The sequence below is a fragment of the Typopeltis vanoorti genome, chromosome 20 (assembly GCF_054136105.1).
Source record: "Typopeltis vanoorti isolate ZY-2024b chromosome 20, IOZ_Tvanoo_1.0, whole genome shotgun sequence".
Lineage (NCBI taxonomy): Eukaryota > Metazoa > Arthropoda > Arachnida > Uropygi > Thelyphonidae > Typopeltis > Typopeltis vanoorti.
Window position 1 is genome coordinate 67977837 of NC_143568.1, and position 26164 is coordinate 68004000.

General features: G+C 35.2%; 1 protein-coding gene across 2 annotated transcripts in view; it reads right to left on the reverse strand.

The window, feature by feature from the left end:
• g (adaptor-related protein complex 3, delta 1 subunit-like garnet) overlaps nt 1-26164 on the reverse strand; it is a 563264-nt gene that overhangs the window by 510078 nt on the left and 27022 nt on the right. For both annotated transcript variants that reach the window (XM_090410782.1, XM_090410781.1), the window contains exon 2: nt 19919-20014. In XM_090410782.1, the coding sequence (XP_090266908.1) occupies nt 19919-20014 (96 nt within the window). The remainder of the gene's footprint in view (nt 1-19918; nt 20015-26164) is intronic.

Genomic DNA, 26164 nt, shown 5'->3' on the forward strand with positions numbered 1-26164 from the left:
ATAACAAGTTAATTTCTCAATTATTTCATAAAAAAAATTACAAAAACCACTGCTACAATAGTAATAGTACTGTAGCAAGAACAATATTAATACATAAAATTACATATACATATTATATACATAGTTATATATGTACAAAATTTAAAATTATTAAAATATATTAAAGCTCATTTTTCCTTGTATTAGCAAAATTTGTGATAATTTCATTGAGGTCATTTGGATAGCCAGTTCACATTCATTTGAAATTAGATAGAAATCATGTGCATTTCTGTAAAGAAGTCAAGCTCAAATAATTCTTAAGTAGCTGGCATTGTAAAAAATATTCTAAGAGCTTCTTTCAACATTTGGATATGTTTCTTGCAATTCTGATTTAGCCCATATACGAGGGTGGTCTGAAAAGTTCTCAGTCTAACAACGAAAAAACGAATTTATAATTTCAAAATTATTTTTATTTTTCAACATAATCTCCATTAAGACTAATACATTTATTCCAGTGATACTCCAGTGCCATTATCCCATCCTGTAGTGGTTCTCAGTAAGATCTGCAATATATCCCTCTACAGCTGCAATCATCTCTTGCAGCTTGATTTGAAGAAAAACGCTGACCAGCGAGGAAGTATTTTAGTTTTGAGATAAAAGGGAAGAGATAGAAGTCACAGGGAGCCAAATCTGGGGAATAGGGTGGATGTTCCAATAATTCATAGTGTAGATCCCTTAACTTTCCCATTGCCAAAACACCTTTGTGGGCAGGTACACTGTCCTGATGAAAGATGATTTTTTTTCTTCTGCAAACTGGGTCTTTTCTAGCAAATTTTTTTGTCTAGTCTGGTAAAAGATTGGAATAATATTCCCTGGTTATTGTTTTACCCTTTTCAAGATAATTAATAAATAAAATGCCTTTAGCATCCCAAAACATCGATGTCATGACCTTTCCTGCTGATGGAACCGACTTTGTCTTCTTTGGTGCTGAATAGCTGGCTTCTGTCCACTGTTTTGACTGCTGTTTGAATTCTGGTGTGTAATGGTAAATTCAAGTCTCATCCATAGTAATAAATCGATGCACAAAATCAGTTTTATTCTTGTTAAAATGCTCCAAGCACTGTTCAGAGATTTTCATGTGAGTGCGTTTTTGATCTGCCATGAGCAAGAGAACCACACATCTTGCACAAAGCTTTTTCATTTGCAATTTTTCATGCATAACATATCCTAAACGTTCTTTTGAAATGTCTATAGTCTGAACAATTTCGTGCACTTTGACTCACTGGTCATCCAATACCATATTGTGCACTTGATCAATGATTTCTGATGTTGTTACACTTTATTGGATGTCCTTCACGAGGATCATCTTCAAGGCTGGTACAGCCACATTTAAACTCGTCAACCCATTTCTTAATTGTTGAAAATGAAGGAGAAGAGTGCCCATAAACTTTTATGAACTTCGAATGAATTTCTTTTGGCATTAAACCTTCTTTTACGAAAAATTTATAACCACACGATACTCTTTATCCATTTCAAGGGATACAGACAACACTTTTGCTTCAGACAGCTGTATAAAACAAACTACTTGATAAGAGAATTAATAAATACAAATCATAACCATCTGGCTATTCATAAAACTTTATGAATAGTCAGATGGTTATGATTTGTATTTATTAATTCTCTTGTTTAAACTTGAAGTTATACTATTTATCCCCTGAAGATGTAAATCCTACGATTTACGAAACTTGTCGGGAACTATTATTTCAGTGTTTTATAAAACTACTTGATAGTTTTTTCTTTCAGTGTTACACGGTGATCAGCATTCGTTTTAGAAATTAAGGACTTTACAACTGTGTTATAAAAAACTATTTTTAATTTTCCGAAGTTTCGACCTTCATATTAAGGTATATGGAATATATACAAATATACAAAGGACAAGCTGAGTTACATTTCACACATGTTACATTTAAGAATGCTAAAGAGACAATGATTTGATCAACAGTTATTCTACTAGCATGACCTTTAGAAATATAATATAAAAAAAATACAGATAAAATTTAAAAAATTAATTATTTAGAAACTACACCAAAGCTAAATTCTACGTAAGATAACATAAGAGAAACATTCTTTCACATAGATAGTTTTCTTACAATAACAATGACGTCCTAATTTAGCATGACAATTGTTATATTAGATTTAAGATTCTGGATTATCTACAGTCCTGTTTATAATTAACCCTTAGGGAGAAAGGTTCTGTGGGTAGAATGTGCGCCTTCCACATGCTTGGGATTTTTAGACCATCATTATTGTTCAGATTAGGGTGGTTGATAAGAATCTCACAGGCTTCTTTAAATTTACGTCCATACCATGTTTTGGTGTGATGTAAACAACTGGTGCTTTTCCAGTCAATTCTATGTAGTGTTCAGGACATGATCAGAAAGACCAGCTTCACCATAGTTATTATATTTAATGTGTTGTTTATGTTCCTTTTGTCTGATAGGAATTGTGCAATCTGTTTCCCCTATATACGGTAGATTACAGGTGCAATAAATATGATATACTCTAGGGTGGGCCATCAGAGGAAGTGGGTCTTTGGATGAGTTGAGTAAGCGCTTTCATTTTGCAAGAGGTTTAAAGGTGGCATTGAGGTTGTATTTCTGTAGTATTCTGTTTATTTTATCTGATGTCCCTTTAAGGTAAGGAATGGTTATAGTTTTATTGTAGTCTGGTTTATCTTTGTTTTTTATCGAGGTCTTATAGAGAATTTTGTTAATAGTGTTTTGGTTGTAACCATTTTTTAGGAAATGGTTCTAGAGGTCATGTCAGTAGAATAACTGTTGATCAAATCATTGTCTCTTTAAGCATACTGTGTGAAATGTAACTTAGCTTGTCCTTTGTATATACTCCAACTGATGACCTTATATGAAGGTCGAAACGTCAGGAAATTAAAAATAGTTTTTTATAACATGGCTGTAAAGTCCATAATTTCAAGAACGAAAACTACTTGATAGAATAACTTGCAATTTCACATGGATGTTTATGACAGATGTACCAACTTAGAAAAAAAAAATCTTGCCAATAGTGTTGCCATCTATGGTCGAGGCTGAGAGCTTTTCAGACCACCCTCGTATTTAAAAAATCTAATTGATATGTTTTAGGGAGATTTCTGTTGTCTAATATTTCAATAATTTTCATGTTTAAAACATTTGATTTCAAAGTATACTTATGCAAATAAAATAGCTCTGGTTTCTAAATCCTTGCTAATCACTGAATGGAACACTTTGTCAAAAAAATAAATAAATCTTTTGCTATCTTCTTAAGAGATTCAAATCTTAGCAGCATTATGAAAGAATTAGTTACTAATAAACATGAAATGTTTATTGTATCAAAGTTCAATGATTATTTTTAGAAGTTTCCTCACTTTTAGTAAAAAAAAAATATATATATATATATCTATATATATACTGTATATATATAAATTTCATTATTTCTTAGATCTATAAAATAATCTACAAGTCCCTTAATTAATACTGATTGATAAACATCCAGATCTTTTTTTCTTGAAGGTATGCATTTGTAGTTACAGTCGTGTAGCTACAAATTGTCTTGTAGTTACAATTATCTTTCATTTAATCTAATATTGAAATAATATATTCAAGTTGTTCATATAAGGAACTTATGGCATTAACTTTTGAACCTCATCTTGTATCAGTATCTCTCTTTAGACTAATTTTAATGACTAATAATAGTTCTAATCCCATTCCACATGCTTGTAAATGAAAATAATCATTGTACAATGACTGATTGTATAGCTCATATAATGTCATATTTGCATTCATGATGGCCACACGTACACTTATCAAATTAAGACTTTGCAAACAATGTCTTTTTGTAAAATGGCTTCAATACCTTTATACTTTCCTTGCCATATTGATGCCATTATCATAGCCTTTAACCATATTTGCAGTTAATGAACCATCCTGAATTAGTTTTTCCTTAATTTCTAACAATTCCTTCTCTCATCTTTCTTATTGTGTTTACAAAATCGATGAACCTGTCTTCAACAGTATATTATCATCTGAAAATTTTATATAACGAATAATTTCTGTTAAGTGAACTCACTGTGCATACATCTGGAGTGCTGTCAAATATTACATCATAATATTTAGTCATTTAAATATCTTCTTATTTCACTTATTTTTGATGCTAATAAATTCATTTTGAATTTCTGGAAATAAATAATTAGTGTGGTGTTTACACTACAATTATTTCAAGAATTAATTCAAGAGCATTTTTCATATCAGCAGCAAATTAGCTAATGATCAAGTTTATAAATTTTCATGTAAGTAAAAGCTAAATTATTTGCAGCACAGAATAATATACATTTAATAGTATTTTCAATATATAGTGATAATTCGAAATTTCACTTAGCTGCTTGTGCAACACCAATCAGTCTATTTTTCTAAAGACCCTTTTTCTAATCGTTTCCATTTTGTGATAAGGAATTCTCATGCAACAGAACATTTGGATTTAAAAGTTTTCTTAAATCCATCTGAGTTGCAAAACAGAATATTATTTGTGCCTGATACAAATAAGAAGTGAAGAAAACAACATACTGTATCAGTGTGTTAGCATGCCTGTCACCAAGATTCAAAGAAAATCATGTGAGAATTGTTTGCTGCTAGTAGAGCAACACTGTGTTACAATGATATGACACAGGAACACTACTACAAACATAATATACATACACAACATTTCTATGCAACTCCTTAAGGATTACAATATCGAGGTAAACAAGTTGACTATTTGAAATATATATCCAAGTTTCCGTTGTATTGCCACTACTCATCTGCATGGCAGTTTCAGTAATGCTTAAGTATACAAAAGGCATGCAACTTCATTAAAAAATGTAAATTTAATAAAAATAATAATAATTTAGCATCTAACCAAAGCATAGTTTTAAAATTATATATGAAATCTGTACTCAATATTTATAATGATGTAGAAAAAAAAAAGTACACAATTAGTGAGAATTTTGCAAGGTCTTTAGAAGAATAACATTCCACCTATTCTTAATCATTTACTTCTTTTTCGGTTCACAATCTGCAATGACAACAGATTCTTACTATATTTCAGTGCCCAAGTAGCTGTAGTATATATAGAAATCAAATATATTAATGAAAGGTTGCAAAACCTATAAATCATTAGTACCAAAAGCAGACTAAGGGTAGGATTATCCACAAACAAAAACATTTTCTTTTTCAAGTCACTTCATAGGCTCAATTAAGCAGAGCAATTGTCTCAGAATGATACAAAATTCATCTACCACCTATAAATCTTCACAAACATCCATGTCCAGATGTATTCATTTGCCATCTAAAGAAATACAGGTATATCCATGATCACAGTGGGAATGGAACACGCAGCTGCAGTTGAAGAACAGATATTCTATCCACTCAGCCAATGAGGAAGCCATTTCTCTTTTTGACAAGTACATAGTCGATGTGATAGCATATTATTCACGATTTCTTGATAATTCCTAGATACACCATCATCACTGTTTGATTACTTCAAAAAAGTGTTGCTGATTATAAAACTTTCTTTTATGCGACTTCCACCAACAAACGATTGTAGGTGGGCTAAGCATCTTGTACTTTTTATTTTATTTTATTAATTTTATGCAAATTCTTTTTTGAATTTTTATTTATTTATTTAATCTGGAAAGAAACCCTGCTCTAGATCCAGACCAAACACGAAACTTTTTTCAGACCATTTAAGGTCTCCAAATAAGTGGTTCTGTGGCCTCATACTGGGAAATGAAATTCACAAACATCAGGATGCCCATAGCGGGATATGAACCTGCAGCCTGCGTTTGGAAAGCAGATATGCTAGCTGCTCAGCCAACCAGGTTAGCACATTAAGAAATTGCAAAGTTTCTTCACATAACTGTTCACTTGTAAACCACAGCATCTCCCATCATAATTTCCCTTTATATGATACTGTTATATCTTGTTACTCTAGCTTTTACTTGATATAGTTTTACTTTTTCTTTACAGGTTACTTCTTACACTTACCAGAAATTAGCCCCTGACAAATTTGTTTATCTTAAATCACTGTGCCAGCCGGTGACTAGTTCCTGATACTTAATCTTACTTTAACAAACTATCTCGACAATATTGCTTAGCACTGGGAACACATGGTATGCAGTCGCGGCTCCCTTCTTAACTTAACGTCGAGTGTCTCCCCCCCCCCACTTACACAGATTCAGTTTTTTTATAAGTGGTAGGTCAGTCTCAAACAATAGAAGCATACAAACTCTGATTTAAGATAAAACATTTTAATGCAGCTAAATTCATATACAGGAAAAATCATGAAAATATAATACTAAGAAAAGGGAAGTAGGTTCGTGCACAAGTGCCCACTCAATAGCAATAGACTCAATCAATTCTTCTCATGCACTTCCTAATGTGCAAGCTTATACAATTCTAATCGAGGAGCATTAATTAATCAGTGTGGTTTGCGCTAAGATTAACTGATACTCCTGTCCTTAAGCAAGTTTAACAACACTTAATAAATCAATTTATACATGACACGTTCTCTCAATCCTACAGATTGCTAATCTTATGAGAGGTAAACTCCTTACTATTTAACTTATGCAGATCGCAGGCTCAATATACAGAGCAGAAACTTCATTTATAGCATTTCATATAGCACTTCATTTCTAAAACTGTTCCACTAAAAGTTCACACAAACACAAATTTACAAACATCCATGTCCAGATGTATTCATTTGCCATCTAAAGAAATACAGGTATATCCATGATCACAGTGGGAATGGAATACGCAGCTGCAGTTGAAGAACGGATATTCTATCCACTCAGCCAATGAGGAAGCCATTTCTCTTTTTGACAAGTACATAGTCGATGTACTTGTCACAGCAGGAAGGTCCAATCAAGACGTATAGTCCAAAACGGATCTTCTAGCCAGGTCAAGCAGGGTTATGCTTAAGGCTTTCCCCTTTTTCTTTGTTCACTCTGGTTTCTACAGAACTTCTCATGCATATAAGGTAAGAAATATTTCCCTTACTGGTTAATCTCCTTAGCGTGGTGGTCCCTTTGTTTTATGTCTAATCCATCCTTGGATATGGCAAGATTTTCTTGTCGTTCCACTGTCTTTCTTCACTCATTCCTTCCAAAGTGTTGAACCCTTCGAAATCGTCACATTGGTGGTAGCTCACCAATGCTCGTGTCTACTGGTTCCTTGTTGTTCAGATGGATGACCGGTACGCAACGGAACCCATTGCAACGTGGAGAGTTGCTGGACACCGCCAACAAGCTTCCTCAGCCTTCTAGCAGGCACACAGGAAAAATGCAGGAAACAAGAGAGCGTTTGAGGAGTGCGCCACTCATTATATCGTAGCGGCGAACACCCTCCCTCTCTCTCTCTCTCTCTCTGTCTACATCACTCACTCAGCTGTCTTTGATTCATCAGGTAATGTCGTGTTCTTTACTTGGGGGCCCTCTCGACAGAACTGTTACTGCAGGGGGGGGGTTACCGGATGACGTTTCGGATTTTCTGCTGTGTCATGGACTATTACTTAATGATTAGGCCTTCTGCTGATTGGTTAACATGAATTTTCCAAGTACTGGGTATTATTCTAAAACAATATTTGAATTATTTTACAAGAACAACATTATCATCATCAAATTCCTGCCATGTACTCTCAAGGGGTGTACAGGATATGATAGTACTACATGAAAAATTTACATCATTACTAACTTCCTATCTACAATTTTCCTCTAAATTAGTCTGTTACTTGTCAAGAATCCAACATTACCAGATCTTATATTTCTATCATCTAAGGCACTTTGTACCGTATCAATCCACCCATATCTTGGTCTTCCTCTGGGTCGTTTTCCTGCCAACCTGGCAGAGAACAATTGTTTTGCTAATCTTTCCTCGCCCATTCTGTTTAAGTGACCATACCACCTGAGATTAGCTCTGTTAATGCATTCCTGGATGATGACGATGTCAAGTTCTTTCCTAATATCCTCATTTTTAATATGATATTGCCATTGGTGCCATCTGTTCATGCTTCTAATATTTCTCAGGACTCTCATATCTGCAGTCTCTAGTCTTTGGTCAAGTGTTTTACTTCTGACCCAGCTCTCAGATCCATAAGTTAAAACTGGTTTGAACACTGTCTTGTATACAGTTAATTTAGTGTTCCAACTAATTTCTCTCTTATTCCATATGAATTTATTCAAATGACTTCCTACCATACCAGCTTTGTTGATTCTGTTATCTATTTCCATATTTAATTTATCATCTAGTGTACTAAAGTGTTATATAACATAATCTATGTCGGAAGTCACCGCTAGATGAATTCGTAATGAGTAATGTTCGTGCAAGCTCCAGATAAGATAAGTATCATTTTCAGTTATCGATACAAATTACTTAATATTGTGTAGTTTTGTTTTATTTGCCTTGCGTATTTTAGTGCGTCTATTTTTGGTATGTTATAACGTTTAATTTGACAAAACACGTTACGGATAAATATGGCACCTGTGCGTAGGAAAATGGCGGCCAGTAATGAAGGTTCGCCATCGTTATCAAAGAACGGTAGCATAAAAGAAATGAGTCAGTGTACTAGCTGTGAAATGTACACTTTGCGGAGTGCGGTCGGAGTGTGGTTAGATGATGATAAAGGATTGAATGTGTGTAGAAAATGTAGGGAGAATGCGGAATTGAAGCGTATTTCGGATCGTGAGTGTGATATTTTTGTCAACCTTCAAAATGAAGGAAATAGGGATATGACAAGAAACGGCAAAGTTGTACATGAAAATTGTGAGAGTGTGAATGTAGAAAGTGTGAATGATAGTATAAATGGTTTCTCAGAGAACAAAAAAGATGAGATAGATACATTGAGTGAGATCGCGTTGTTGAATAGTGCGATAGAAAGAGCAAAACAGCAGCTAGAGTGCATGAACAAAAGTAGATTGAATGAACCAACCAATAATAAAAGGTATGACAGGAAAAATAGATGTATGAATGTGAACATGAACAAAATGAAGGATAGAGTGCTGTATGGAGACTCGTTAGTACGAGGTGTGTTAGTAGAGGATTTGACAAAATCGTACCAACCTGGTGCGACCATAAAGGACGTAACTGCGTCTATTAGAGAGCAAAAGGAAAGGGTGAAAGAAATGATTGTTGTGGCAGGTACGAATGATTTGAAAGGAGATAAAATGGAAATGATAGAAGACCTGAATGAATTGTTTGAGGTAGCAAAAGAAAAGAGTGAGAGAGTTAGAATGATTAGTCTTTTGCCACGGTATGACAGTGAAATGTTTAAAAGGAGGGCTATAATTGCAAATGACTTTATGCGTGGGTTATGTATGACGAGTGGTGTGGAATTTGTGGATGTGTGGAGTGAGTTTGATGGGCGAAAGGATCTATATAAGATGGATGGCTTGCATTTGAATGGTTACGGTGTAAGAAGACTTGAGAAAGTGTTGCTGAATGTAGTGGATGTGCAAATTCAGGGAAACTAGATTTGTTAGGGGGGGTGGGTAGAGATACAGTCCTTATGGAGGCAGTTGAATGTAAGAATGAATATAATATGCCAGAGCAAATAAGGACAACAAATCAGAGTGGGATAGTTAATATAAGGCATCAAGGTAGGGTTGGGGCTAATGGGGGTCTTAAATTCATGTACACTAATACTAGGAGTATTAGGAACAAGAAGGAAGAGTTTTTGGCCATGGTTGGCACTTCCAGACCACAGGTTATAGGTATTAGTGAAACATGGCTGACTGTAGATGATATAACTAGTGGGATTGAATGTGATGGGTATAGTGTGTTCAGGAATGACAGAGAGAATAAAATGGGCGGAGGAGTATTGTTGATGATAGCTGATGAGCTCCAGCCAAGGAGAATAGAAGTTGAATTGCAGGATAGAGAAAAGAGCACATTTGAGGCCATTTGGTGTGAGATTGTGGCTAGCAGAACTAAATATACAATTGGGTGCTGCTATAGACCAGGTGATGGAAAAGATGGTGGTGACAGTATGCACAAGCAAATAGAAGAAATGGGTGGAAGGAGGGTGATTATTATGGGAGATTTCAACTATGGTCGCATTGATTGGAGTGAGGAGAGGACACACGAGAGGAAGGAACTGGATTTTATGCGGTTATTAAGGGATAACTATCTGCGACAGCATGTAATGGAAAATACTAGGAGTCAGAGAGTGCTTGACCTAGTAATTACATCTGAGGATTTGGCTGTAACAAATATGACCACATTGCCACCAATCGGTGAGAGTGATCATAGGGTCTTAACTTGGGAGGTGGCTAAAGGTGTAGAATTTTCAATTAAGACAGGGTACATGTGGAATTATCGGGCGGGAAAGTATGACAAGCTTAGGAGTTTGATTGGTTCAGTGCCATGGCATGTACAACTGCAAGGACTAGAAGTTGATAGTGCATGGGAGGTAGTTAAGAAGTGCTTGCATGAAGCAATGGCTGACTGTATACCTAGAGTCCGAATAATAAATCAAGTAGGGGTTAAATGGATGAATAACACCATTAAGCTTGAGTTGCAAAAAAAGAAACAACTATGGAGGGAATTTAAGGAGAAGGGTGACCGGCAGGCACATGAACGGTATAAAGCGCAGGCTAGAAGGGTGACGAGTGTGGTAAGAAAAGCAAAAAAGGATTACGAAAGAACATTGGCCATGCAGGCTAAAGAGAATCCTAAACAGTTTTTTAGATATGTAGCAAGTAAAAGGAAAAATGTACATGGCAGATTGATTTTAAAGAATGCCGATGGTAGGGAGGTAACTGAATCAGTTGAGATAGTTGAGTTACTGAGTGAGCACTTTTCAAAAGTATATCATCAAGGTGGTGACATTGCAGAAACGAATAAACCAGTAGATTATACGGGAATTGTGGTTAATGAAGTGGAGGTGAGTAGTCTATTGCATAACCTCAATGTCAATACATCTGTGGGATTGGATGGTATACCAGCTCGTGTTGTACGAGAAGCAGCTAAAGAATTGTCAGTACCCTTGACCATTTTGTTTAATTTGAGTCTCGGGTCTGGGTTAGTCCCGAGCGGGTGGAAAGAGGGGAAAATAGTTCCACTGCATAAAGGTGGTTCCAAGACTGCTGTTGTAAATTACCGACCGATTAGCATATCAGGAATCATTGTAAAGGTCTTAGAGAAAATAGGCAAAAGGAAAATACAAGATTGGATAGAAGAAAATGGGATACTGTATCGGGGACAGCATGGTTTTGTGAAGGGTAGGTCATGCCTCAGTAACTTGCTCACGTATTATAACATAGTGACGGCTGAACTGGATAAGGGTAATGGGTTTACGGTGATTCTACTGGACCTTGCCAAGGCCTTTGACAGGATTCCACATGGAATTCTAATCAGTAAATTGCAGCATATGGGAATGGACATAGGGTTGGTGAGATGGATAGGAGGGTGGTTGACGGAGAGATATCAGAGAGTGGTTTACTCGGGAGTAGAGTCCACAAGACGGCCTGTGACTAGTGGTGTGCCACAAGGATCTGTTCTTGGACCAATGCTGTTTAATTTGTTCATAAATGATATAGGAAATGATCTGAGAGGAACAGTTCATTTGTTTGCGGATGATGCGAAGTTGGGTAGGGCAATAGTGAATGCAGATGACGTCAAAATTTTGCAGGATGATTTGGATAGATTGGAGGTCTGGGCTAAGGAGAATGGATGTCAGTTTAATGTGGCAAAATGTAAGGTTATGCATTTTGGGGTGAAAAGATTGGAGGCCAGTTGAGCAGCTCTCAGATGTGAGCTGTAGACTAAAATACACAAAGATTATTGAAGGAAAAATGAAAGAGTTTGAGAACAGGAATCAAACCTTGGAGATTCAGTGGCAAACTCTGAAGAAAACATTGATTGATTCTGCCAGAGAGGCATGTGGTGAGGTTGTTTGTAAGGATAAAAAAATCAGAACTCCTTGGTGGACACAGGAGGTTAAAGAGGCAGTGAAGGAAAAGAAGAAAGCATACCAAAAGTTCCTGTCAAATAAGTCAGCTTGTGCTCTTAGAGAATATAGAGACAAATGCAAGAATGCTAAACACTCTGTAAAACTAGCTAAACAAAAGTCATGGGAGGACTTTGGCAAGAATATAGAAAATAAATATCAAGAAGGTGGCAAAATATTTTGGAGGTTGTTGAAGAAGCTTAAGAATGGAGGAAAGAGTGCTATAAAAGGAATTAGAGATGATAAAGGTGACATGAAAACGGGAGAAAAAGATATCCTTGAAGTATGGAGTAATTACTTTGAAAAACTGCTAAATGAAACAAGCAGTGATAACAGCAGTGGTAAAAAACACTGACCAGGCATGCAGTCAGGAATACATATCCATACTTGAAATAGAAAAAGCCATCAAAGGCTTGAAATGTGGAAAGGCAGCAGGAGTAGATGATATTCGACCAGAAATGCTGAAGTATGGTGGTATAAGAGTCTTACAGTGGCTGCACTGCATAGTTCAGAAAGCCTGGACAGAGGGACGAATTCCCGATGATTGGAGTAGAGCTCTCATAGTACCCATATATAAAAAGGGAAATAAAACTGCATGTGAGAATTACAGAGGTATTTCCCTACTTAGTGTTCCTGGCAAGATCTATGCAAGTATACTTGAGAAACGGTTGAGAAGAATTGTGGAAGGAAAGCTTGGTGAAGAACAAGCTGGATTCAGGCCAAATAGAGGCTGTCAGGATCAGATCTTCACTTTACGACAAATAGTCGAGAAAGCATGGGAATATAACAAAGATCTGTATTTAAGTTTTGTCGATCTGGAAAAGGCATATGACAAGGTGCCAAGAGAGAAGCTATTCAGTACGCTGCAGTTATATGGTGTCAATGGGACATTATATCAAGCAATACTTAGTCTTTATTTGAGTTGTAAGTCAGCAGTTCGAATTGAAGGAAGTACAGGAAGATGGTTTAATGTTAAATCTGGTGTGAGACAAGGATGTACATTATCCCCTCTGTTATTCATTATCTATATGGATCACATTATGAAGGAAAGTGGTATTAAACATGATATCAAAATTGGAGATGTTAATGTGAGCTCTTTGCTTTATGCGGATGATGTTATACTTCTAAATAAATCCGCTACAAGTCTGAAAGATTCTCTGACTAAATTGAATAGCTCTTGTAATAGATATGGCATGAAGGTCAGCAATAAAAAGACAAAGACAATGAAAATAGGCAGAATCATTGAAAATGTCAACTGTGTTGTGAATGGAGAACCTGTGGAACAAGTAAAACATTTCAGCTATTTAGGCACAATTTTTACTGAAGATGGTAAATTAAATATAGAAATGGACAACAGAATCAGCAAAGCTGGTATGGTGGGAAGTCAATTGAATAAATTCATATGGAATAAGAGAGAAATTAGTCGGAACACTAAATTAGCTGTATACAAGACAATGTTCAAACCAGTTTTAACTTATGGATCTGAGAGCTGGGTCAGAAGTAAAACACTTGACCAAAGACTAGAAACTGCAGATATGAGAGTCCTGAGAAAGATTATAGGTGTGAACAGATGGCATCAATGGCAGTATCATATTAAAAACGAGGATATTAGGAAAGAACTTGACATTGTCAGCATCCAGGAATGCGTTAGCAGAGCTAATCTCAGGTGGTATGGTCACTTAAACAGAATGGGCGAGGAAAGATTAGCAAAACAAGTGTTCTCTGCCAGGTTGGCAGGAAAACGACCGAGAGGAAGACCAAGATATAGGTGGATTGATACGGTACAAAGTGCTTTAGACGATAGAAATATAAGATCTGATAATATTGGAGTGTTGACAAGTAACAGACTGATTTGGAGGAAAATTGTAGATAAGAAATTAATAATGATGTAATTTTTTAATGTAGTACTATCATATCCTGTACACCCCTTGAGGGTACATGGCAGGAATTTGATGATGATGATGATGAAGATTGGAGGCAGTTTACTGCATTGGTGGAACCCTGCTCCAGGAAATTGATGAGGCACGAGATTTAGGAGTGTTGGTGGATGGGGAATTGAAATTTAGGGGACACATTGCAAAAGTGACCAAAACAGGTCATCAAATCACTTGGTTGCTGAAGAATACGTTGACAAGCAGAGACAAGCAGGTTATTGTTCCTCTCTATCGAGCCTTGATAAGACCCCATCTAGACTACTATGCTCAGATTTGGTCACCTAGGTTTCTTCTTGATGGGGAGGATGTGGAGAGGATCCAGAGGCGAGTGACCAAGATGATAGCAGGTCTGTGGAATGAACCGTATGAGAACAGGTTGAGGATTTGTGGGTTGCAAAAATTGGTTGATAGGCGGAGGAGGGGAGATATGATTGAGACATTCAAATTACTGAAGGGTTTCTATAAAATTAATTCAGAAGATATTTTTGAGAACAGGGCTGGTTGTGGGAGGACTAGGGGACATCCATGGAAACTGGGCAAAAGTGTGGTTAGTAAAGGTGTTAGAGCTGGGTTCTTTACTTTTAGAGTAGTGAATGAGTGGAATGCGCTCCCTGAGTCTGTAGTGGATGCTGTGACAGTGAATGAGTTTAAGGCGAGGTATGATAGATACTGTATGAATGTCAGATAGTTGTGATGAATATGATTTGGGGCCTCCCTCGATGAGTCTAATGACTCCCTGGAGTTGCCCGTAATAATAGTAATAATAATAGTAATCTTCACTAAAAATCATGCCTAAGTTCGTAAAATGTTTTACTTGTTCAACAGGTTCTCCATTCACAACACAGTTGACATTTTCAATGATTCTGCCTATTTTCATTATCTTTGTCTTTTTATTGCTGACCTTCATACCATATCTATTACAACAGTTATTCAATTTAGTCAGAGAATCCTGCAGACTTGTAGTGGATTTATTTAGAAGTATAACATCATCCGCATAAAGCAAAGAGCTGACATTAACATCTCCAATTCTGATATCATGTTTAATACCACTTTCCTTCATAATGTGATCCATATAGATAATGAATAACAGAGGGGATAATGTATACATCCTTGTCTCACACCAGATTTAACATTAAACCATCTTCCTATACTTCCTTCAATTCTAACTGCTGACTTACAACTCAAATAAAGACTAAGTATTGCTTGATATAATGCCCCATTGACACCATATAACCATAGCGTATTGAATAGCTTCTCTCTCTCTCTCTCGGCACCTTGTCATATGCCTTTTCCAAATCGATAAAACTTAAATACAGATCTTTGTTATATTCCCATGATTTCTGCACTATTTGTCGTAAATTGAAGATCTGATCCTGACAGCCTCTATTTGAACTGAATCCAGCTTGTTCTTCACCAAGCTTTTCTTCCACAATTCTTCTCAACCGTTTCTCAAGTATACTTGCATATATCTTACCAGGAACACTCAGTAGGGATATACCTCTGTAATTCTCACATTCAGTTTTATTTCCCTTTTTATACATGGGTACTATGACAGCTCTACTCCAATCGTCTGGAATTCGTCCCTCTGTCCAGGCATTCTGAACTATGCAGTGTAGCCACTGTAAGACTTTTATACCACCATACTACAGCATTTCTGGTCGAATATCATCTACTCCTGCTGCCTTTCCACATTTCAAGCCTTTGATGTCTTTTTCTACTTCAAGTATGGATATGTATTTCTGATTGCATGTCTGGTCAGTGTTTTTTATTACTGGGCTGTCATCACTGCTTGTTTCATTTAGCAGTTTTTCAAAATAATTATTCCATACTTCAAGGATAACTTTTTCTCCCGTTTTCATGTCACCTTTATCATCTCTAACTCCTTTTACAGCACTCTTTCCTCCATTCCTAAGCTTCTTCAACACCCTACAGAATATTTTGCCACCTTCTTGATATTTATTTTCTATGTTCTTGCCAAAGTCCTTCCATGACTTTTGTTTAGCACAGTGTTTTGCTTTCTTACATTTGTCTCTGCATTCTCTAAGAGCAAAAACTGACTTATTCGCCAGGAACTTTTGATATGCTTTCTTCTTTTCCTTCACTGCCTCTTTAACTTCCTGTGTCCGCCATGGAGTTCTAATTTTTCTATCCATGCAGACGACTTCACTACATGCCTCTTTAGCTGAATCAATCAGGGTTTTCTTCAAGGCTTGCCATTGAATCTCCAATGTTTGGTTCCTGTTCTCAAACTCTTTCATTTTTTCTTCAATAATCTTTGTGTCTACAGTTCACATCTGAGAGCTGCTCAACTTTTATTCGCTTTAAAACTTTCTTACATGTTATTCTTTTCAATATGAAAATCATTTTTATCCTGCTCAAGACTAAATAGTGATCACTTCCAATTTCAAATCCTCTGTATACTCTGGTGTCCTGCACCAGGGAGAAAACATCACTATCAACAATAACATAGTCAATGAGACTTTTCTTATTCCTTGCCTCTTCTCCCCATGTGAATTTGTGCACATTTTTATGTTGGAACATGGTGTTAGTAATAACCAGTCCATGTCCTGATCAGAAATCCAATAGATATTTGCCATTATTATTAGCTTTGCTCTTTTCTCCAAATTTTTCCAAAATATTTTTGTATGTCTGACAATCATTTCCTACTCTGCTATTTAGATCCCCAACAAGGACCAACTTTTCATTTTTCATTGTGTCAGTTGCTTTTTCTAAAGCCTCAAAAAATTCCTCCACTTCTACCTTAGTAGAACCTTCTGTGGGACCATAGGCACAAATAAGTCTCATTGTCCAGTTCCCCCATTCTGATATTTGCCTACATCACTCTACTTGAGACTGCCTGCCATTCAAGAAGATTAGCCTTGTACTTTGTGTTGAATACTACGGCTACTCCTTCTTTTCCTTGATTGTCATTTCCTGAATATAACATTTTGTATTTATTGCTCAGAAAGATCTCACCGGTTTTTGTCTTTTTTTGTTTCAGTCACCCCTATTATGTCTATCTGGTACTTATCCAATTCCTCAGCTAGCTTCATTTCTTTGCCATTCAGGCTTCTTATGTTGATAGTACCGATCTTTAACTCTGGTGATGTTGAGTTAGGGTGTGTTTTCAGATTTGTTCCAGTAGCTGACTTTTCGCTGTTCACCCTGGTGAAAACAATGTGGGCCTTGTTTAACCGGGCAATGCGCCAGCCGGCATGAAATTTTGTCATGTTGTACCATCATTTTGTATTTTGGTTTAACCAATAGGAATACAATTTGGTCGGCTAAAACCCAAATTGCCTTTACAAGAACATTAATAATTAAATTGATACACTTTACATTTACAAGTTAGTTGTTGCCTCTCTACGTAAACTCTTGAGAGTTCAAGCATGTCTTTATGTTACGATTCTATTCTTTCATGTTGTGTCTGAAATCAATGGCTGACTTATAGTGGGTCAGCAATTTCCAACACAACAATACTATCAGTTCCTCTAGTTGCTTGTTCAAAGTTCTTTGGTTGACTGTACACTTAAATTATAAGGTCCACTGAAGTTGCTGTTAAAATTATCAATATTCCATCGTTCAGATATGTTTTTTACATTTTTTACTTCCTCCATCAAATAATCTTTTCTTATTAAGACACACCTATATGCTCTTTCTGACATGGGTCTAATAAACTTTCATATTTATTATTCTACTTAATACAAACATCAAGATCTTAGAAATTTCATTGCCTTTGCTTAATGTGATGTCAGAATATATTTCTGTGCATAGAGTAATATGTTTAGAAAGCAGTTTGGCTTATATGATGTGCAGTGAAATATTGGTGCAATACTAGGAAATGGATGTTTCGGATGGCATAGAAACTTTGAAAAATTGCAAGTAAACATGGTATGAAAAATACAAAAATAAAAAATGTAATGTCTGAATTTCAGATTTTTATTTTTTGTATTAATTTCCAAAATGCAAGCAAAACCTACAGTACAGTTAAGTGGTTAAGAAAACAGAAATAGCCTATCAATGTTTTCTTAAACATCTGAACAAAACTTTATTCTTCTATTTTGAGATTAAAAAAAAAAAAAAAAAAAAAAATCACAGGCATCGATGTATTTTAAAAATATACATTAATAACAAACTTATAATGTATTAAAATCTTATTATAATGTATAAATATGAATAAAATATTATTATGTACATTGAGTAATTTATACATGCCACTAAAACATCTGTTAAAAATTAATTTACAACAGGAACCAAACTTTATTTTTATTAAACATGTCAAAAACTATACAATGTAACTAATGGAATGTTTCCACTACTTTTTCTTTTTCCTTAAAGCTCACACAAAGTTGTTCTCAACGTGAACATTAGTTGTTGTTGTTTTTTATTTAAATCCATTCTAGCAGGGAAAAAATACTTTAAAATTCTTAAATTCCAGTGAATATAAAACATACAAAAAATATTTTAAAAAGATATATATAATAGTCAATATTAACTTAATTGAAAGAATTACAATTTTCAGAGTCCAAAATACAACTGTCATATGGAGGAAGAGGTGTTAATTCCTTGGTGGAGGGTTCTGGTGAAACAGGTCCAGATGAAGAAATCCCTCAACTACATGATAAGATAATGCTGGCTCACTGACCCAACCTTTGGTGCGCTATTCACAAATAAAAAAGGCTCTAAATTTTTCCTTTAGTTTTTCCTTTAGAGCAGAAATTTTATGGCCATTAAATCAAAAGCCTACTGTATATATGAATGCAATCTAGAAGGAAGACTACCAGTAGCATTTCTAAATGCAGCAGAAATACTGGACAGTAAAAATTCACAAAAGGGCTTTGCAAAGAACACAACAGTGGCGTTTAAGTTAAGGATATACCTTGATTTTCAGATAGTCCAGGAACTTTTGGCTATCAATGTATACTATATAATTAGTTTAGTATTATTGTAATTATTTTGACATAATAAACTATTGTAGACTTAGGTTTCTGTGGTTTAGCAGTTCATAAGAAAGATTCCAGTAATTGGACCACGTTTATTAAGATAAATAACAATAAACAATAAAAAAAATTTCAAGAACGCAATCAAGCTTCCATACATCAAGAATGTTACAGACAAAATGGCCAAATTACTAAACAAACATAACATCAAGTTGCTTTTCTACCGCTGGAAAAAATTTCAAGATTTCTACATCCCCCTAAACCTCCACATCATCCTTTAAAAAAACCAGGTGTTTATAAAATTCATTTTTCCTGTGACATCTGCTAATTAGGCCAGACGGGCAGATCAGGGGAAATTCGCATGGACGAACACCAAAAAGACATGCAAAAAAGAGAACACAAATCAGGCCTAGCATACCATGCAACTTCCACCGGCCATAATGTACTCTGACAAAAAACAAACATGTCTTACATTAAAAAAAAATTGTTACATAAGGAAATTTAAAGAAGCTGCAAACATGCATAGAATTCCAATGCAATGCAACAAAAACCAGGGCCTAATTCTACACCAAGTTTGGTCAGCATTGGTAAGAAATATACCCAAGTCAGATCTCAGACAATATGAACGTGAACATCAGACGTGAACAACAGAACGTAACAGCATCCAGCATTGTTTCAAACTTAGCATTGCACTGAATCTGCATTCAGATATTTAATTTAATGAACAGTTAGATGGCCACAACTGTAGAATGAACTATTTTGAGTAATTTTTCATTTCTTGTGTTTAAACTTTTAGTTACCTTTGACCCCTGAAGATATAAGTCAAACGACTTACAAAACTTGTCAGGTTTGTTTTTTATTGTTATTTATCTTAATAAGCACGTGATCCAATTACCGGAATCTTTCTTATAATAAACTATTGTTTTCTTTTTTTCATAAAGTATAATCAGAAAAGTGCAAGATATTTTGAATCTGCAAATATGGAGTCAAACAGTTCTAACTGCTACTAGGGCAAATAATAGTAGAAATACTCACATATGTCAACTTAGCCACAGCATTTGATTTAACTGCAATGTTTTCCTGCCGAAGTTCTTCTTTGATTTCTTCGATACACTGGGCAATATACTTTGACTGAAATTTAAATAAAGGTTTTAAATGATTTTATAAATTAACCAGGTTTAGAAACTGATTTATAAATGACATTCCTTTTTTTCATGCTTACACAGTGATCAGAATACATTATGGAAAATTATGGAGACAACTACCATGTTAGAGCAAAACTTTGGTTTAATATAAACCAAAATGAACACTCGACGTTTCGACCTTCATATCAAGGTCATCATCTGGAGCATGCACACACATATACAGAGAAACAAGCTGCACTACAATCTACATGGTTTGCTAAAGTTACTGACTAACCATTACAACAATTATTGGCCTGACCTCTGGTGAAAAAAAAACCTTTACTTCATCAAAGCTAGAGGCCTATTATTATTATCTGTTGGGTTACAAAATTAAATTGGGCTGGAGAGCAACATGTTTATATATATATATATATATATATATATATATATATATATCTGCTCTATATAAAAAGATAACTGTCGTTTGTATATAATATAGATATATATATTTTGATTTGTATAAAAAGAAAATTGTCTTACCAGCCTGGAACTTGGGGGGGGGGGTTTGAGCCCCCTGGTATGTACACACACACACACACACACACACCCTCGTATAACGCGGATGTTAGGTTCCACAAAAATGCCGCGTTATATAAATCGCGTTATGCAAGACTCAGATCCCATAGAAAAAGTAGGGTTAGGTTCTGAAATCATTTTTTTTTTTTAATTATATAAACAATGACATATCCAACAAAAATATATTTTTATTTAATTCAGGTAATTCATGTAAGTTAAGAAAACAAACTATGAAACAAATACATAGTATAAAATTATAAAAATTACAAATTGTACGTAAACTTCACTTCACATAATACATAAACGTTTTAGGCAAAATAAAATAAAGTGCACATTTTAATCGTCATCACAGTCTTCAAAACTACAAGAACGTAGATGTTCTTTATTTACAAGTTGCCGGATGTCGTCATCACTTGAACTCTCTTGGATATCATTAGTATAATTCTCATTGCATACTTCGGCTGGTTTAGTTATCAAGAAGTCAGTAATAAGCCCTTGCTTACCACTATGCTGCAATTTTTTATTAAGTTCATAATATGGAGCTAAACAAATATTCAATTGTCTCGTGAATTTTCCAGAGCGCTCCATTGAGAAATCATTATCCATAAGATAACTTTCTTGCCAAGTCCAATCTTTCTGCTAATTTCTTTAAACTTTTGATCAGTGTATCCAGGAATGGGAGCAAATTCCGATTCGCTCCCGTTCCTGGATTAATATATACATGTTAACTCATATCACCACCCATCACAAAAATCTGGAGTCGTTAACACCTTTAAAAACAGACCTTTAACAATTTGCTCTAATCAACAAGCTCTTAAACAAGAATTAAGGATTATTAGCAACACATTTATAAATAATGGCTATAAACAAAAATACTATTAATAAAGTTCTTCATAAAACTTTATCAAAAAAGAATATTGATTACAGTAAAACCATAGCCATCCCATACATTAAAGGGTTATCAGAAAAAATCAATAGAATCCTACACCATTATAATCTCAATGCCACTTTTAAACAACTTATAAAATAAAAAAACATATTCAACTCCTCTAAGGATCCTCTCCTCCCAGTGGTACATCCTGAAGTTTACTGCATCTACTGCACCTGTAACTTACCTTATATTGGTGAAAAAACTGGACGTACAATCCCTATACATAAAAAAGAAAACACAAAAGACAACAATTCTGGTGAAGCAGGCCTCTCAGATCACGCTCTCAACACTCTACACCAAACTGATTGGAAAAGTACCTGCTCTTTACATCATACAAAAACCTGGTATGAAAGAAAATTTAAAGAAGCCTGTGAAATTCTGATTAACCACCATAATCTCAACAATAATGGTGGCATAAAAATTGCAAGAATTTGGATGGCACATATTCAGCCTACTTAGCATCTAGTATACTTTAGGACTTTAAGCAATTTTCAGCTTTTATTAGAAACTATTCCATATCAATTGGTTGAAATTTATATGTATAATCACAGTTTTTTTTTTATTTATTTACAGGTAACCCTCGTATAACACAAATGTTAGGTTTTATAGAAATGCCGTGTTATATAAATCGCGTTATGCGAGACTTAGATCACATAAAAAAAGTAGGGTTATGTTCCGAAATCTTTTTTTTGTTTAATTATATAAACAACAATGACATATCCAACAAAAACAATATTTTTATTTAATTCAGGTAATTCATGTAAGTTAAGAAAACAAACTATGAGACGAATACATAGTATAAAATTATAAAAATTACAAATTGTACATAAACTTCATTGCACATAATGCATAAATGTTTTCGACACAATAAAATAAAGAGCATATTTTAATCGTCATTACTGTCTTCAGAAATAACATTTTGTAGATGTTCGTTAAGTGGCCGGACGTCGTCAACACTTAAAATCTCTTGGACATGATTTGTTATAATTCTCATTGCATACTTTGGCTGATTTAGTTATCAAGAAGTCAGTAACAAGACCTTGCTTACTACTATGCTGCAAATTTTTATTAAGATCATAATATGGCGCTAAACAAATATCCAACTGTCTCATGAATTTTCCCGACGCTCCATTGAAGGATCATTATCCATAAAATAACTTCCTAACTTTCTTGCCAAGTGCAATCCTTCTGTTAATTTCTTTAAACTGAATTCTTTAACGGATTCATCACAATCAGAATCTTCAGCAGAACTTTACACACCATTTAGTTCAACATCATCTATTAATTGTACCAGTTCCTCCTCATTTAAATCTGATTCCCCATCAATTAATTCACTAATTTCGCTTTCAACCGTATCGCAAAAGCCCTCTCCACCAAAAATGTGTGCAACATTTATTATACAACTTAGCTCGGCATCCAGTGGAGGTACGAAATTTTGTTCCAGAATGACTTCAGGCCATATTTTTTTCCAGCAAGCATTCAGTGTAGAGGGCTGTAATTCCTTAATGGACAGAGAAATAATTTTCACACAATTCAATAATGAAAACTCTTTCCACGCTTGAGGCAGTGTCATGTTTGGATTAGATTCCATTTTTTCCAAAATTAACTGGAATATTCGACAAGACCATATCATCATCATCATCATCATCAAATTCCTGCCATGTACCCTCAAGGGGTGTACAGGATATGACAGTACTACATGAAAAAATTACATCATTACTAACTTCCTATCTACAATTTTCCTCCAAATCAGTCTGTTACTTGTCAAGACTCCAACATTATTAGATCTTATATTTCTATCGTCTAAGGCACTTTGTACCGTATCAATCCACCTATATCTTGGTCTTCCTCTGGGTCGTTTTCCTGCCAACCTTGCAGAGAACACTTGTTTTGCTAATCTTTCCTCTCCCATTCTATTTAAGTGACCATACCATCTGAGATTAGCTCTGCTAACGCATTCCTGGATGCTGACAATGTCAAGTTCTTTCCTAATATCCTCATTTTTAATATGATATTGCCATTGATGCCATCTGTTCACGCCTCTAATCTTTCTCAGGACTCTCATATCTGCGGTCTCTAGTCTTTGGTCAAGTGTTTTACTTCTGACCCAGCTCTCAGATCCATAAGTTAAAATTGGTTTGAACACAGTCTTGTATACAGCTAATTTAGTGTTCCGACTAATTTCTTTCTTATTCCATATGAATTTATTCAATTGACTTCCCACGATACCAGCTTTGCTGATTCTGTTGTCTATTTCTATATTTAGTTTACCGTCTTCAGTAAAAATTGTGCCTAAGTAGCTGAAATGTTTTACTTGTTCCACAGGTTCTCCATTCACAACACAGTTGACATTTTCAATGATTCTGCCTATTTTCATTGTCTTTGTCTTTTTATTGCTGACCTTCATACCATATCCATTACAACAGCTATTCAATTTAGTCAGAGAATCTTGCAGACTTGTAGCGGATTTATTTAGAAGTATAACATCATCCGCATAAAGCAAAGAGCTGACATTAACATCTCCAATTTTGATATCAGGTTTAATACCACATTCCTTCATAATGTGATCCATATAGATAATGAATAACAGAGGGGATAATGTACATCCTTGTCTCACACCAGATTTAACATTAAACCATCTTCCTGTACTTCCTTCAATTCTAACTGCTGACTCACAACTCAAATAAAGACTAAGTATTGCTTGATATAATGCCCCATTGACACCATATAACTGCAGCGTATTGAATAGCTTCTCTCTTGGCACCTTGTCATATGCCTTTTCCAAATCGACAAAACTTAAATACAGATCTTTGTTATATTCCCATGCTTTCTCGACTATTTGTCGTAAAGTGAAGATCTGATCCTGACAGCCTCTATTTGGCCTGAATCCAGCTTGTTCTTCACCAAGCTTTTCTTCCACAATTCTTCTCAACCGTTTCTCAAGTATACTTGCATAGATCTTGCCAGGAACACTCAGTAGGGAAATACCTCTGTAATTCTCACATTCAGTTTTATTTCCCTTTTTATATATGGGTACTATGAGAGCTCTACTCCAATCATCGGGAATTCGTCCCTCTGTCCAGGCTTTCTGAACTATGCAGTGCAGCCACTGTAAGACTCTTATACCACCATATTTCAGCATTTCTGGTCGAATATCATCTACTCCTGCTGCCTTTCCACATTTCAAGCCTTTGATGGCTTTTTCTACTTCAAGTATGGATATGTATTCCTGACTGCATGCCTGGTCAGTGTTTTTTATCACTGTGCTGTCATCACTGCTTGTTTCATTTAGCAGTTTTTCAAAGTAATTACTCCATACTTCAAGGATATCTTTTTCTCCTGTTTTCATTTCACCTTTATCATCTCTAATTCCTTTTACAGCACTCTTTCCTCCATTCCTAAGCTTCTTCAACAACCTCCAGAATATTTTGCCACCTTCTTGATATTTATTTTCTATATTCTTGCCAAAGTCCTCCCATGACTTTTGTTTAGCTAGTTTTACACACTGTTTAGCTTTCTTACATTTGTCTCTGTATTCTGTAAGAGTAAAAGCTGACTTATTTGCAAGGAACTTTTGATATGCTTTCTTCTTTTCCTTCACTGCCTCTTTAACTTCCTGTGTCCACCAGGGAGTTCTGATTTTTTTATCCTTGCACACAACCTCACCACATGCCTCTCTGGCAGAATCAATCAATGTTTCCTTCAGAGTTTGCCACTGAATCTCCAAGGTTTGATTCCTGTTCTCAAACTCTTTCATTTTCTTTTCAATAATCTTTCTGTATTTTAGTCTACAGTTCACATCTGAGAGCTGCTCAACTTTTATTCGCTTTAAAACTTTCTTACATGTTATTCTTTTCAATATGAAATTCAATTTTATCCTGCTCAAGACTAAATAGTGATCACTTCCAATTTCAAATCCTCTGTAGACTCTGGTGTCCTGCACCAGGGAGAAAACATCACTATCAACAATAACATAGTCAATAAGACTTTTCTTATTCCTAGCCTCTTCTCTCCATGTGAATTTGTGCACATTTTTATGTTGGAACATGGTGTTAGTAATAACCAGTCCATGTCCTGAGCAGAAATCCAACAGATATTTGCCATTATTATTAGCTTTGCTCTTTTCTCCAAATTTTCCCAAAATATTTTTGTATGTCTCACAATCATTTCCTACTCTACTATTTAGATCCCCAACAAGGACCAACTTTTCCTTTTTCATTGTGTCAGTTGCTTTTTCTAAAGCCTCAAAAAATTCCTCCACTTCTACCTTAGTAGAACCTTCTGTGGGACCATAGGCACAAATAAGTCTCATTGTCCAGTTCCCCATTCTCATATTTGCCCACATTACTCTACTTGAGACTGACTGCCATTCAAGAAGATTAGCCTCGTATTTTGTGTTGAATACTATGGCTACTCCTTCTTTTCCTTGATTGTCATTGCCTGAATATAACATTTTGTATTTATTGCTCAGAAAGATCTCACCAGTTTTGGTCTTTTTTGTTTCAGTCACCCCTATTATGTCGATCTGGTACTTATCTAATTCCTCAGCTAGCTCCATTTCTTTGCCATTCAGGCTTCTTACATTGATAGTACCGATCTTTAACTCTGGTGATGTTGAGTTGGGGTTTGTTTTCAGATTTGTTCCAGTAG